Below are 16,017 nucleotides of genomic sequence, written 5' to 3'. Positions count from 1 at the left end.
GATCAATATTTTATACATAAAACATCAGTTTGTTATATATACAGTACATTGTTATAGATTATCTGTAACAATCCAACAGTGTGAGATGGTAAAATAAGCTGCACCTTGAACACCTAGTGAATCAGTATTAATGTTCAAATAATATACAGTATATACATGTGTGATAAATATAACACTCTAAATTGGACCATTTTGCATAATGTGTACTTTTACTTTTGATACTTTAAGTACATTTTGCAGACAATACTTATGTACTTTTACTTAAGTAACATTTTGAATGCAGGACTTTTTTTGGAAAGTATTTTTTCATTGAGGTATTGCTACATTTACTGAAAGGACAGGTTCACAGTTTTTCAAGTCTGTCTTGAAACAACAGTCAGGTGCCCATAAGAACACTGAGAGAGGTTTTCATAGATGTAATCATTCCTCCTGTTCATTCTGGCTGTTAAAAGATCCCCTTTAAATGTGCTTTCAATGTAAGTGATGGGGGACAAAATCCACAGTGTGTCTGTGCTGAAAAGACTGTAACGTTGAAAGATATCTACTTGGACGTGACTGTGATGTAGTTTGTGGTGCTCGAAGTGTTGAAAATTACATTTGAAAAACTCATCAGCAACCTGTCTTTCTCCATTACCCCCCGTTACTCTGAACACACTGAGTACAGCCTTCATTAAGTGAAAAAATAGTCCCTCTTAAACCTGTTTATAGAACGGTCTGCGGATTATTCAGAGTAATCGAGACACTGTTTCCTGACACACTGCAAATAGATTTCCTTCTTATTGAGCTATTTTAATCTATAATTGAATCCTTAAAGGGGCACTCCACCAATTTTGTTTATTTAAATCAGTTCACTTGTCACTCAGCCGCTTGGGAAAACAGTTTAATAATAATGTCTCCTTTTGGTCCGGAAGAGAAAACAATCTCTGATTATGTCACAGTGATGTCATCAGGGTTACTTTGGGCTTGGAGACTATTTGTTCTATTAACTGAGTTAAATTTGTACAGCTTTTTGAAAGATGTGGGTGTTTATCAGTAAAAACAAAATCTATCTCCTGCTTACAGCTCATCTGAAAATCAGCTGCCAGGATTTCAAGAAACATGATCATATATCAACAATCCAGCTTTCCCTACTGTACACTATCTACCTGTTGCTCTTTTTTCTACTGATTACATTTAAAGCCTCGCCACCCCTTTATATCCCCTTCCACTCCCCGAGATCCTCAGATGCCTTTCTTCTCATTGTTCTGAGGTCTAGACTTAGAGGGTTTTTCCATGGTTTACAGGTTAGTTGAGCCCGGCACAACAAGGTCAAATAAGCTGTTTACCTGTTGGGGTGAGCTGAAAATGCATGAAGAGCCTGTTGTCGACAGCTCTTCTGTGGCTGTTTCTGCTTGTACTTTTCCTCCCTGCAGTATTTATTTAACTGATCCAATGACCAAATACCTCCAAAGAGCTCCATATCATGTTGCGTAGACCTGTTTTCATGGAAGAATAGCACTGCTAACGAAGAAAAGACAATAAAGCCTTTAAAGTTAGAGCTCCTAGACTGTGGAATGACTTGCCTGGGGAGATCAGGGCTGCTTTCTTCTTAAATCACTTTTAAAGAATAATTTCCTAAAACCAGGCTGAAAATCGGTGTTTTGCTGCCCTCTCTGGTTGAAAGGTTCAAGCCTGTTTCACCTCTGATCACAGGTGTTTTCTCCTGAGATGTTGCAGCTGTAACCACAGCCAACAGTGGCTGTCAACTGTGCATCACTGCAGAAAGGTGATAAGTTAAACCACTTTTTGACTATTCTTTGATTAATGTCTCTTCCAAGTCCTCCAACTTTATGGAAGTCCAATACGAAATCACTTGAGTACACCTTTAAAGTCTTGTATTACAATAAGATATTCAAACAATATGTCTGAGCATTTCTTTAGAAAAAACATTTTTAAGGTGTTTTCTTAAATTAAGTTACATTTTTCTTCATCACAGCACCAAGTCATCTTTATTGTTTCCAGATATAAACACTAATTTCTTGATAAAGATGATTTCTTTTGGAATCTGGTTGAAAAAATCTATATTATAATATATTAATATTATAACTATAATATTGTCACCTGTTTAGAATAGAATATAAGAGACTAACAACAAAGCATGTGAAAACGAGGAAGTAAAGACAGAAAATTACTTAATTTTACGCAATTTTTCAATAAAATAAAAAATAAAAACCTACATTGCAGTGGGGCGGAGGTGGAAGAATCAGAGGTGGATATCGCAACACCTGGCCACAGGAAACCAAAACTATCTATATGACTGCACAAAACTAGGGCAGAGTGATAGAATAATGTGTTGTAATTTGGGTGAACTGACCCTTTAAACCACATTTAAAAACATATGACTGCACCCTCCTGCGCCACCATCTACATGCTGATTCTGCTGACTAAATCTGACAGTTACATAATCACCTCAAAACGGCCCTCAAGTTGAATTTTAATGGTGCGACCGCTGAGCCAAACAGGCCAATTAGCTGCTGTTTTTGTTAAACGGCAAGGTGGGAAAAAAAGAGTAGAGAAGAGGCGGGAGCAGCGAAAGTGTTTGCTGTAGTTTAAGTAAACAGAAATTGCGAGATAAAAGACAAGAATGGAGAAGAGAGAGTCCACATGTTAATACACTGCTGTTACTTTTTTTAGGTAAATGAGGTGTCTGATAAGGCCCAGAGAGAGAGGAGGAAAAAATTAAAGGAGCATATGCAGTACATGTTGCCATCTAGTAGGTGATGGAGTCTCATTGGAAGATATATGAAAAGATGAAGAAATTAATTTAAAAAATTAATTAAAAAAAAGGGAGGAGAGAGAAAAAAGATGATGATGGTGTACATGTAAAGAGTCCTGAAGCCTTAACAGTCAATCAGCCAGTTTGTCCGATTCTGAATCTACAGGGCACCTTTTCATTGGTTTAGACTGGGAAAAAGTCCCAACAGGCGTAACGTCTGATTGGATGAGCGGGAAGGCCAGTAGGATTTCGACACACACACTCTCCATCTTAGACACATAAAGGTACAAACTGTCTCAGTGACACATGTATCATTGGTGTCCATACCTGAGCGGAGGTACCAGAGCAGCACAGACACGCTGACATGAGGACGCGCATGCTTGTATCCATAGCTCTGCTGGGCCTGCTGCTGTGGGCCTCCTGCATCCAGGCCGACGACACAGACGATGACCCGCAGACAGAATCACAAGAAGACACATCAAAGGAAGAGACACCAGGAGAGTCGGTGGAGGAGGAGGACGACGACGATGAAACCGAAGAGGCGCCAAAGAAAGAGAAAACAACCGAGATAGAGGAGGAGAAAGATGTGATGGTTCTCCACATCTACAACTTTGCCAGAGCTCTCAGCGAGAACCAGTATTTATTGGTGGAGTTCTGTAAGTACCTCTGAATCATGCAGTTCTGTAAAACAAATAAATCTTATTGAACTCTTCTTGTGGCCGAAAAGAATATCATCATATCTGTTAGTCTTGTTTATGTTACATTTGTGTTGTTTTTTAGCACAAATATCATCAGATGACGACATATGTTGAGCCAAAATGTGCTGATAGGTGTCACATATGTGTACTTTCTCAAAGAAGACGTGCAGATGTGACATGAAGACAAAAACCAAGATGTTTAGTTTACAAGAACACAAATTCTAAACAAAAGGCCCACTTTGGGAATAGCTACCTAACTTTTTCTCTAAATATGAAAAGTCACGTCTAAGTGCTTTCTGTTCTTCTTTCCCACGTGAGCACTGAGGCGTTATCATACAAGTGTGCCTGCACATGGCCGCTCCTGTCCAGATGTTCTCTTGGTTCAACTCTCCCACAGATGAGCTCAGCAGTAGCAGAAGAGAGGTCATGACATGAAACGAGGAAAAGAGCTAAAGGGGATAACGGCCGAGCCCAACTGCCACTGTTGCTATCAGCAGCTTATTTCCATGTATATCTGTGAGCTGAGCTGCTAATAGTGACAAAAAACCTGTGGAGGTTATAAACCCCCCTTTGATATTCAGTCTCTCTTCTACATGCACTGCCAGAGCATGAAAGTACTTTTTAAATGAGTCCTTTGCTGTATAAAGAGATAAACTGTGTGTGTGTGTGTAGATGCTCCATGGTGTGGCCACTGCAAGCAGCTGGAGCCTCTTTATGCCGAGGCTGCAGAGAAGCTGAAGAAGGAGGAACCAGCGATAGGTTTGGCCAAAGTGGACGCCACAGAGGAGAAGGAGCTGGCTGAGGAGTTTGACATCGGAAGCTTCCCTACTCTGAAACTGTTCATCAACGGAGACCGCGAGCATCCGGTCGATTTCACCGGTAAACACACACAAACAGACAAACACCCAAATTTTTAACTGTAGACTGCACTGGTTAACGTGTCCAAGCTCCACATGTATGCCTACGTCATCATTAAGCCTGACTGTTAACCTGAACAGTCATGTTTGAGCCCAGACTGTGTGTTTACTTTACCTGTTCACTGTTTAACCTTTCCACCGTCTTTAACCATGCCTTAAGCTATTTAATTGAATCAACAGTTTTTCTATCTTTGACCAGTTTTGTTTGTTTTTTTTTACCTTTGCACTTTTCTTTTAACATCCAGTTAACAAATATCTCTATTTGTTTTCATTCCAAGAGTTAGATGAGAAGATTTATAGCACTCATTTTTAAAGAGCAGTATTTATCTTCTCATTGAACTCTTGGCAAGAAAGTGAATAAGAGTATTTCTATTACTTTAATCAGTAAAATGTAACTCTGATAGGCATATTTTTTAAATGTGGGACAGAGCCAGGCTAGCTGTTTCCCCACTGCTTCCAGTCTTAATGCCAAGCTAAGCTGACTGTCTCCTGGCCGTACTTTTATACTAAATACACAGACATGAGGAGAGACAGGAATCTTCTCATTTTACTCTTGGAAAGAAAACAAAAAACCTTTAAAAAGTGTCTGGTAGACGTGCACATCCAAACAACTTTAAAATAGGTAATGAACCACAGAAACAATGTACAAACTGTCCTTTAAATGCACCTGATCATAAAATTAACAGCCATGTCTGAGCTTAGTGTGTGTGTGTGTGTGTGTGTGTGTGTGTGTGTGTGTGTGTGTGTGTGTGTGTGTGTGTGTGTGTGTAATCTACAGTACATGTTTTGTGTTTGATGTGTCATCACTCGGCCCATGGTATTTGTCTGAATCAACATATTTTTGCATATTTTTTTTAACCTGCTTGGTTTGAGAGACACTGTTACATTTGTTTTCCTTTTATCTTACATCTTGGTGCATCAAAGCACCTGAAATAACTTTTGTTTTGTTTGTGTTTGTGTGCGTTGCCCAGGTAAGAGGTCAGTAGAGGGAATAATCCAGTGGTTGAAGCGTCGTACAGGACCCGGTGCTTCAGTCCTCGACACTGCGGACTCTGCAGCTCAGTTCATCGATGCCCATAATATCTCTGTTGTAGGATTCTTTGATGTACGTTTTTCTGTTGAATCTATCCAGCATCACGATTAAATCCTCTACACATATGTATTTAATGAGCAGTATCATACTCTTATTCTCTCCTATAGAGTCTGGAAAGTGAGGCTGCTAAGGTGTTCAAAGAGGTTGTGATGGATATGACTGACGTGGAGTTTGCCATGACAGCAACTCCTGAGGTTTTCCAAAAGTATGAAGTGAAAGACGACGCAGTGGTGCTCTTTAAAAAGGTATGAACATTAAATGATAGTGACAGAGAGGCTGAGAGGCCAGTGTTTTATAGACAGGCTGTGCAATGAGACAAGAGGCCTTAATGGTGATAACTCTGCTGCCATCTAGTGTCCAAATCTTCTTAGAGAGTATGTTTCATGTTTGAGGACCAAAGGTCGTCACAAGGATGGAAATGTCAGTTTTTCTAACTTTTGTGATCAGTCTAAAAATTAGGACTAGTCTAGTTTAAGTTATGACTATAACATAACTGCTATATGTAGCGGGGAATTAAGTAGAAGATTAGGACCTGAACTAATGATTATTTTGATAATTAAATAATCTGTCAGTTGTTTTTTCAAATTATCAATTAACTTGTTTATAAAATGTCAAGAAGCAAAGCAAATTGATTTGTCAATCCAACAGTTCAACACCAAAATATATTCAATTTCCAATGATATAAAACAGAAAACAAGCAGCAAATCTTCACATTTATGAAGCAAAAAATGTGACATTTCTGTTTGATGAATGACTTCAACGCTTGAGAGATTATCACAATCAGTCAGTTAATTTTCTGTTGATTAATCGATTCAAACAATAGGGGGTTGAGGTCAAGGTCTGCCAGAGAATAGTGAAAAAAACTTGTGTGTGTGTTTGATAGTTTGATGACGGCAGAGCAGACTTCGCGTTGTCAGAAGAGGGGGAGTTGGACAAAAGCAATCTGACTGCCTTCATCAAGCAGAACAGTCTGGCGCTCATCATCCCGTTCAGTCAGAAGGTAAGTTAAATACACACACACACACAATTAGAAATGTAATATCATATAGAGATTATGTTATATGTGTGTGTGTTTGTGTGTTCAGACGGCAGATAAGATCTTCACCTCCAAAATCACCCTGCACAACCTGATGTTCATCAACTCCACCGTGGAGCGGCAGACAGCCCTGGTGGAGGAATTCAGGACTGTTGCCAAGGAGTTCAAGGGCAAGGTAACAGTCCAATGTGTGTGTGTGTGCATGTGTGTGTGTGTGTGTAGGAGACTGTGTCTTTGCAAGAAAGTCAGAGATAGACAAACGACATAAAACTTAATTTAACCTTTCTTGGTTTTTATGTCTTCTGTGTGTGTGTTCATTTATTATGTAGATGCTGTTCATTACGATCGACGTGACAGAAGATCTGGCTCATGTGTTGACGTACTTCGGCGTGTCCGCGGATGAAGCCCCCACTGTACGCATCATCAACATGGAGACAGGGAAGAAATTCACCATCGCCGCCGGGGATCTCTCAACTAATTCACTGCGACAGCTGTGTCAGGAGGTCGTTGACGGCACTGCCAAGGTAACACACACACACACACGCACTCACACTCAAACACATTTTTCATATTCAGCCGCACAGCAGCATTAAACCCAATAACTCAACTTGTTTTATGATGCAGCCCTACTATCGGACTCAGAAGATCCCGGAGGACTGGAATAAAGGCCCCGTCAAAGTACTGGTGGGAGAGAATTTTGAGTCTGTTGCTCTGGACCAGACCAAGAACGTCTTTGTGGAGTTTTGTAAGTCAGTCAGTCTGCACTGTAAAAAACTGCAATTCAGTGAAATCAACTGATGTTTTATCATTAAACTCAATCAAATTTAAAGTGAACTTGCTAAGTGTTCACTAACCCTTCAAAATTAAGTTTCTTAAAGTCCACCTTCACTCAAACATGTTTTGCTATATTTGTTCCTTCACTTGGATGTTTGAGCTTCACTGTGCAGAATGATGTATGTGCAGAATTTGACACTAGAAAGCTGTTTTCACATTCATCCGCTGAAGAGGGAAAGTTTCTTTTTGCTCAACTTAAATTGAGGTTAAGGCGTGAACATGTGAGCATAACTTGAGACATCCCAACTAGTTTGGGAGCTAATCGTAGTCCTGCGGAAACTTGAAGCCATTGGTTCATATACACTGAGACATGTTGTGTCCAGCAGTTGAAATTTAAATAAAAGATATTTGCATATTCTGTATTTTTCCATAAGGAGGAAGGAGGAAATGTTATTTTAAGAATTTTTAACAAAGTAGTTAAACAGACACAAATTATTACTCAAAGCAGAGCATTTTCATGTCTTAAAGCCTGTCTGGAGGGGATCTCGTTTAAACTATGTGTCTAGGATCACTCCCTATTTGCTACCAAGTCCACAATTTTGTATATATACTGTATATAGTGCCCTCAGAAGAATCCCACAATGGAACAAAGGATTTAGCAACTCTGAGTTTTCAAAATGACATATTATATAATTTAATTGTCCACTAAGTTAGAAAACTGTCTTCGGCTCATCTGGCAGCTCATTAAAACATAAACACACAGAATATAACAGCAACACTGACAGCATGAATACTCACAGTGTTAAAATACACAAAACAAAACAAAACAGATGTATAAATTAACATTCTGCAACATTGCACCTGTCAGTGATGCCACAAAATTGTGATGATTCATAAGTGTCAGAAATCTCAATTTATTGCTCATTATAGAGTAAACTAGTGTTTATTCTGTAGGGGAAACAAATAAGTGAATGAAGGATTTTAGACACAGCCATCACAACCTTATGCTGCGTTTACATGATGCGAGAAATGCCAGTTTCCGACTTGAATACTGGTACTGCTCATAGTCAGTGTTAACCATGATGAAGATTAGTACACGCTATTTATTTTTAATGAAGTGACTTCATGCATGTAGGATGATCTACCCTCGTCAGAGTTTTAAAGCAACAGATAAAATTTCTTTTTAAGTTGAAATAAGTCAAAATGTTTTACAGTTTGGGCCTCAGAGACTCCATAGTTATATAGAGCAGTGACCCCCTTTCATCTTCTAACAGTGCTCTGTTTGTGTGTGTGTGTGTAGATGCTCCATGGTGTGGACACTGTAAGGAGCTGACTCCCATCTGGGAACAGCTGGGTGAAAAGTACGACGACCATGATGACATCATCATAGCCAAGATGGACGCCACAGCCAATGAGGTGGAGTCTATTGACATTCAAGGATTCCCCACGCTCAAATACTTCCCAGCTGGTGGCAAAGAGGTATACACACACACACACACACACACACACACACACACACACATCCAGCAACACAAGCTCTGCAGACAGACAAGATTTTTGTTAAGATCTTTTGATTATTTCTCCCGTTCGTCCTCTTTTATTCCCTTCCTCCTCTGTTGTCCTGCAGGTGGTCGACTACACTGGAAAAAGGGATCTGGAGACCATGTCAAAGTTCCTGGACGATGGAGGAGTGTTGCCCAAGGAGGAAAGTGATGAAGATGACGAAGATGATGAAGATGAGGACGATGACGACGCTGAGGATGCTGGAGATGATGATGATGATGATGAGAGCGAGGTTTGTATTTTTACTTTATTTATACTGTACATCCTCTCTTAAATATAAATCTGCTCCACTCATCGCTCCCTCGTTATCCGTTCCTCTCTTTCAGGAGGCGGATGAGTCTTCAGAGGTACCGACCAACACAACATCTAAAGATGAGCTGTGATGTCATTTAGGTCTCCGGCCTATCAGGATCAATCTAGCATCTTCCAATTTTTCATAATAAAACTGATTTGAGTTATAAACATGAAGGTGTTGTGTATTTGTGACTGTTTTGAATAAGCTTTAAACTCTGTTTAGGTTTGTCTTAAGATTTGATTTGAAAATCTTGTTTAAAACATTTTATTCACATATGACTGATAAATATTTAATTTCTCTTTTCTGTATGTCTCATGAAGTAACAAATCAGTAAATAAATTTAATTTACCATCTTCGACTGTCTCTCACTTTTTTCAGTGTGAAGAAAAACACCGAAAGTTATGTCATACCTTTATGAGTCAATGTGTTTATGAAGAGCGTCTAAACATGCCATGAAATTCAACATGACCAGAGTTTCGGCAGGTGGAAAAACAATGGAGCTAATCTGCTGAAAGACAGAAGGAAGCAGATGGACAGATAGAAGCAGTCGTGTTTCTCATTCCTAAGTGACGTCGTCAAGACAGTCAAAGGATTGAAGTGGTGGCCTGACCAAACATAGACATGTTGACAGATTCAGAGGAAACAACTGATAAATAAAGACCTCAGTGCCCAAACTGCCCAGATTTTTTCAGTGATATATATACACATAGTATAATAATGAATAGTTAAGTGAAAAACAGGTAGATCAGTTGATTATCAGCATAAATACGTAGTTAGATAAGTAGACAAGTGGCAGAAAAAACATAAAAAGTAATATACAGACACAGAGAGACAGACTGAGGACGAACATGAAACACTAGGAAGGTGAACTGGGAAAACACAGGGAAGAGGAGAAGTATAGCTGACTTCCTAACAGTACCCCCCCTCTACTGGGAGCCTCCAGGCGACCCACCAGGCTTGTCGAGATGGGACTGATGAAACCCCCTAATCATCTGAGAGTCCAGAATGAAAGACCTGGGAATCCAGGACTACTCCTCAGAACCATATTCCCCCCAGTCAACCAGATATTGTAGTCCCCTGCAATGATGGCGCATATCCAGAAGCCGGCACACAGTGAAAGCTGGATGGTCATCAATAAGCTCAGTGGCTGGAGAACCAGGACGATAAGTAAGGTGAAGTTGAATTGACTGAGGAACAGAGCCCAACAAGCTTGGTGGGAGTTCCATTGTTTTGCCAATTGAATGTAGGCTATGTTTTTATGGTCAGTCCAAACCACGAAAGTTTTTTCTGCCCCCTCCAGCCAGTGTCTCCATTCTTCAAGAGCGAGTTTTACAGCCAAAAGTTCTCCATTTCAAGTGAACTGAGACATAAGCTGGGAAACTTGACAAGAAAGTTCATTTATTTGGTTGGTGTCAGAGCGTCCCTTGAGGAAGTTGTGCATGTTGTCCCAGTAATACTCCTTGACGGGAGGCTGCTTGTAAAATTGTGGTTTTTGGGCTGTGTCTGCTGGGTCCATGCTGGCCAGATTGTTCTGTTGCAACAGTTCAATTTAGGACCCGAATGGAAACACAAACCAGGCGACACAGGAATGGCTCAAGGGCAGTTTATTGTAGCTTGAATTGTAGACAGATCTGATGGCTTAGTTGAGTGTTCTTTGGGTTTGGATATGGCAAAGGGGGTTGGGAATGGCAGAGCGGAGCAGGCAGTGGTGCAGGGTGAAGGACTGAAGCAGGCAGAGGAGCTTAAGGCAAGGCAGAGCAGACAAGGATGAGGTTGATGTGGCAGGTATACTGGAAGCTGGCTTGGTGAACCGCATTGGTGACTGAATGATCTGGCAGAGTCTGGAGAGATGAACCGGGGCTTTATACTGCTATAGACTGTAGAGTTGATTAGCAGATCAGCTGCAGGTGCTCGGGTTGAATGGTGGGAAAGGTAAACCAGGAGGCCACACCCACCATACACCCACACACAAACACAGAGAGAGACAGAATAGGGGCAAACATGAAACACTAGAAAGAGGAAACAACAAGAAAACAAAGGGAAAAGGGGAAGTTTAGCTGACTTTCTAACAGATGTAGGAACATTAAAAACATAACATGATTAACAGTGAATAAAAAGACAATTAATACTGTAGGTGACGATGAAATATAGTAAAGTTTCTGGGTAAAAGCAAAGATAAGATAGGTTAAACACAAATATTTCAAATAAAATGGAAAGGAAAATGAACATTTATTAAATAGAAGTCTTAAATGTGACAAATCATGAAGAATATGATAAGAAACAACCATACAACTAGATGTAACTACTTTTTTTGAACCAGTGTGCCAGTGTGCTGTACGTTTATAAAGCATTTAGTTAATTAATTGTTTAGCTTTTCATACAAACAATTGTTTACCCAACAGTCATCCATGATATACTGTTAAATTCACAAGCTGAATTTTATTTCTTGGTAAATAGAATAATGTATATACATATGTATCAAGAAATATGTAAAATTCAGCAGATATCGCACATGTTATTATATTATTACTGTACTGCAAATAAAGTGCAACCAGAGAATGAGTTGGCATTCAGGAAACAGGAGTTCAGCGTAAACTCATCTGAGGTAAGCCAGTAAAGTGAGTGCGTTTGTGCAGTGGAAACAGGTAAAGAGGGCTGGTTTGCCGTCTGTGGGAAATAAAATGTTTCTAATTCCAGAGGAGAACAGGTTCAACAGGCTGTGATGTCACAACTGTCACAATCATGGTACGTGTTTCCTCCTGCCAGCCGAGCTTCCTCATTTGTCCAAGGTAAGACCACTGCTCTGATATCCCACGCATCCTTCTGTTTAATTAGTGACAGGAGACATACTACTCTTTGCTACTCGCGTACGGTATTTGGAGTTTGTGTATTTAGGGGGAGGCAGGTCTGTGCCTGTGTGGATCATATACCGGTGCTGCATGAATCTTGTTTACATAAGAGAAGAAGTCCCATGTGAGCTAGAATGACTTGGCTGCATTCAGCAGGTGTATTGTAATGGCTGACACAGTTGGTTTTAGGTGTCATATTGGCACAGAAGCACATCTTGGGAAGTGGAGTCGCATGATTGAGGATTATGTTCATTTAGTGTCACACACTGTGATGACACTATGTTAATTAGAGCTTACAGTAAGTGTTAAAACGGAGCATCTGATTTCTGTTAAGCTGGTAGTGGGTGTAAAAAGAGGTTCTCTCTTGATCTACTTTATTTGTGTTAATGTATGTAAAGTGCTCTGGATTTGACAGTTTTAATACAGTAAATAAGTCAAGACAAAGCGATGAAATTGCTGATATCTTTCAATGACTTGTTTAACTTTGAGAGCGGTTAATAATGCAGCATCAGTGTTTAAATGTTATACTGCAGTAAAGGAGAGAACCTCTACTCTGTCTTTGAACTTACTAAAATGCTGCAATGTGTTTTGGCACTCACTTTAAACCTCTGCTGCTTATTCATCAGTTCAGACTGATGAATACATAATGACCTAACAAGCATACATTATATCCTTTAATCTAAAGCAGTCGAGGGAAGAAATGATATGAGTAACTCTCACACCAAAATCAAATCTGGGACACTGAGAGGGCTGATATGTACACATTACTTACAACACTTAGAAATTATTGACTGATTTTTTTTATTTCTCGGTCTTCCTCCAGTGTCATCACACACTGGGCTGGTGTAAAGGAGCAAGTGATGTCAGTTGGGGCTAAATTGAGACAGCAGTGACATTTCCTTAACACCACATACTGAATAATATTATTGCTGTAGATGAGGAATGAGAAGAAAGCTCTTCCTCTTCTGCAACTGAATCTGGATTTACATCAATAAAATACACATTGTGATGTGTGCTGGATGTTTATTGAAGTAAGTGCAGAAGTAGTTACGGGGAAAAACATTGCAGTATATGGTGGTATTTGTCATATGTTAATATGCAGAGTTTTTATGTGATTGCAGCATCTTTGAAATTGTAGTTTGAAGTTTTTATGTGTAAAAGAAAATATGATTTAAAGATGGTACAGTCGGTCTATGTGTCTTTCAGTCCATTCGTTCCCAGTGTTGGATCCATTGGACGGGGTATGACACTGACTTTTTTGATACTATAGCCAGAAGCAATTGTACACAGAGCAACCCTGTCTCTGAGAAATTATGTTCATATGACTAAATTGCAACAGCAAATACATTTTGCTGGCTGAATTATGTTTTCTGTCAACGTAATAGGAAACTGTTGTTTAAGGCGACATATTGGGCTTTTTGTGATTTTCTTTATTATTACACTGTTATGATGTTAGATGTCTATATTTAGCCTGTTCCCTGTTCCCTGGAAATCAGAAGCCAGGGCTTAATCCTACTCTAAACACTTTGTTTGCAATGTTACCTCTACTTCCTCTTTGTGATGACACCACCTTGTTCACTTGTGTGCACAAACAGCTGCCCGTTGTTTTATGGGTTATTCGTGTCGTCCACTTGCAAATTTCAGGTTGTATTCAGGCTTGAACATGTTCAGATGCATTTGAAAAATTTCCATTTCGAGTAAAGAATGAGAAAAAGAAGTGAAATCCTACTACTGTTGTTTGTTTACGTAGCCAGGGGGCGTTTCTGGAAGCTAACCAATCAGAACAGAGTGGGCTCACCTGGAGGGGGGCTTAAAGAGACAAGAGCTAAAACAGCCTGTTTCAGACTGAGGCTGAACTGAGGGGCTGCGTAAAGGGCCGGTATAAGATAAATAAGGAGTTTTTCAACTGTAAATCTTGCAAAGATACTCCAGTAGAGCCCCATAATAAAAATATAGACCTGGAAATGTGCATCATACATCCCCTTTAATTAACATATTTGGTAAGTTGCAAAAATGTTGATACTGAACATATGAGTGAAATATTTGAAACGTAATTTTTTTTTCTCCAGCAAAATATCAATCATATCCATCTTGCAGTGAGATATTCACCGGTAGGAGACTGGGTTACACAGAGAGGCTTTAATAAAACATTTTTTAAAAATGCTTGGATCTGCAGCTTGATCTTCAGCCCCCTCTTAAAGGAAGATGATGTATTTCCAATAAATGTGGCCATTGTGGCTCTATGCGTCATGCTAATTTTGCTTTCTCCAGCTCCGTTATAGAGATTCTGGCGATTCACAAAAAGACGTTAATTGCGCTCAACAATGGACATCGGGGCAAGCTGCTGAGCCTCCTACATCTTTCCACATAAAAATTATTTTTACATGAATCGTTTCAAAAGTTTGTTTCTAAGTTTGGACGGAAGTAAATGCGCAAGCTAGCCGCCTGTAGCAGCCATTATGCCTGACTGCACAGAGATCTTTATCCGAGGCAGCTTGCCGACTAACCAAACCACTCTGCATTTTCCTCACCAGCTTGATTTTCCTTAAATGTCAGTAGAATATTATTTTTTTTAGATATTCTGCTTACTAACAGACAAAGGGCTCAAAAAACACTCCTCCTTGGAAAAAGTAGCAATAAGTCTTTTTCACAGCAGACATTTTGACTCGTCATAGCAGGAAAAGCACAGGTATTACTAATAACATTAACAATGGCTCTGTTCTACTGAAGCATCCTAGTCAAAAATGTCTACTGTGAAAAAAGCTTATATCTTAAAAGAACAAATAAGAAAATTGTTATGAATGAAACACTTGCAAAGGGACAAAAAAAGGGACACATTTAGACACGTTTTGATTTCCTGCCCTCTGTGTTTGCATGACTAATCTACACTGTCTGTCTCCCTTTTCGTCACCAGCATCCTGTTTGACTGGATGATCTGCTGATGGACCCCCCGACGTATGAGGAGGCCGGTCTCTACCCTTCTGCTTTTGGCATAGAAGAATTCAACACCCCCCCTCCCCCCTCCTACGACGCCTCCTTCTCCTCCCCCTCGACACCTCCTCCCACCTATGGAGAGGCAGGTAAGATAACATCATCTCACTGGTCCCTCTTTCCCATTTTCTTGTCTCAGCTCATCAGGTATAAGTGAGTAAATAAGTGCTATTTTTTTGTAGTTACCGTCCTGCCAGATCGATTTCCTATCCTGACGCCTCCCACTGTGCCAACTGCTGTGACGTCACCTGGAATCGTAACCCATCCAACGACACACAGTATTAACATTATGACATCTCAGTTCCTCCTGTTGATAACATGCAAACACATAGATGACTACATGTATACATCTATGCATATAAACAACCTTTAATTTGTGTCCCTCTTTCTTGTCCTTCTTTTGCCCCTGATCCTCCTCTCTCCTCTCCCTCTCTGAATGCCAGTTGGTGTCACACCGCCAGTTGTAGCGTCCCAGCCACAGTCCACAACAAGTGCCTCACTGTCACATCTGAGAGACGTCCCTGCTGAGGTACGCTGTCCACACTGCCAAAACAACGTCACCACCAAAGTCACATACCAGCCTGGGAGGGCCGCCTGGTGCACGTGCATACTTCTCACATCGATAGGGTGAGACACGCAAATACGCAATACATGCATATCTAAAGTCAGAGTGCTCGAACAGCTTTAACACGGCTTCATCTACTTATTCTGTGTGTGTTTCAGGTTGATTTGTGGTTTCTGTCTTATTCCGCTCATGGCTCGTGGGCTACAAGACGCTCATCACTCCTGCCCGCAGTGTGGAAAGCATCTGCACAAACACACAAGATGACACTGTCAGGATTAAGCCCCCTAAAGTGACTGCCTAAGATCTTATAATTTACCTAGTTTTGCAACAAAATGGCTAAATACACTGCTTGACATGAGTGGAAAAGGAAACATAGTGTATTTAGCAATATTTATAAAAAATTTTCTATAATATATTGATCTTACAGGTGGACATTGAAGTAGTGGATTACACTACAGGACTAGTTTGAGAAGTTTCTGTG

At 40.1% G+C, this 16,017-nt stretch overlaps 2 protein-coding genes and 1 long non-coding RNA gene across 3 annotated transcripts; 2 read left to right on the top strand and 1 right to left on the bottom strand.

Annotated features, from left to right (window-relative positions):
- The first annotated feature begins 3,061 nt into the window (after positions 1 to 3,061).
- pdia2 (protein disulfide isomerase family A, member 2) lies at positions 3,062 to 9,486 on the top strand. The gene is made up of 11 exons (XM_042424464.1): positions 3,062 to 3,411; positions 4,126 to 4,332; positions 5,342 to 5,475; positions 5,571 to 5,708; positions 6,347 to 6,463; positions 6,549 to 6,674; positions 6,829 to 7,023; positions 7,124 to 7,244; positions 8,574 to 8,752; positions 8,901 to 9,068; positions 9,163 to 9,486. The coding sequence occupies exons 1-11, from the start codon at positions 3,120 to 3,122 to the stop codon at positions 9,217 to 9,219; spliced, it is 1,734 nt and encodes a 577-aa protein (XP_042280398.1). The 5' UTR covers positions 3,062 to 3,119; the 3' UTR covers positions 9,220 to 9,486.
- A 1,234-nt stretch (positions 9,487 to 10,720) lies between these two features.
- Positions 10,721 to 15,427, bottom strand: LOC121905942. The gene is made up of 3 exons (XR_006098499.1): positions 15,339 to 15,427; positions 15,158 to 15,219; positions 10,721 to 11,140 (listed from the first exon to the last, which is right to left on the bottom strand). It is a non-coding gene; the product is annotated as an uncharacterized LOC121905942 (long non-coding RNA).
- Positions 11,160 to 15,987, top strand: si:dkeyp-75b4.8 (lipopolysaccharide-induced tumor necrosis factor-alpha factor homolog). Its single transcript, XM_042424544.1, has 6 exons — positions 11,160 to 11,736; positions 11,829 to 11,920; positions 14,895 to 15,060; positions 15,154 to 15,249; positions 15,415 to 15,598; positions 15,695 to 15,987. The coding sequence occupies exons 3-6, from the start codon at positions 14,922 to 14,924 to the stop codon at positions 15,798 to 15,800; spliced, it is 525 nt and encodes a 174-aa protein (XP_042280478.1). The 5' UTR covers positions 11,160 to 11,736; positions 11,829 to 11,920; positions 14,895 to 14,921; the 3' UTR covers positions 15,801 to 15,987.
- The last annotated feature ends 30 nt before the right edge of the window (positions 15,988 to 16,017 follow it).

Source organism: Thunnus maccoyii, chromosome 2 (genome assembly GCF_910596095.1).
Source record: "Thunnus maccoyii chromosome 2, fThuMac1.1, whole genome shotgun sequence".
In the NCBI taxonomy this organism is placed as follows: Eukaryota; Metazoa; Chordata; class Actinopteri; order Scombriformes; family Scombridae; genus Thunnus; species Thunnus maccoyii.
The sequence above is the reverse complement of the archived record's forward strand: the minus strand, read 5'-3'. Positions and strand labels throughout refer to the sequence as shown.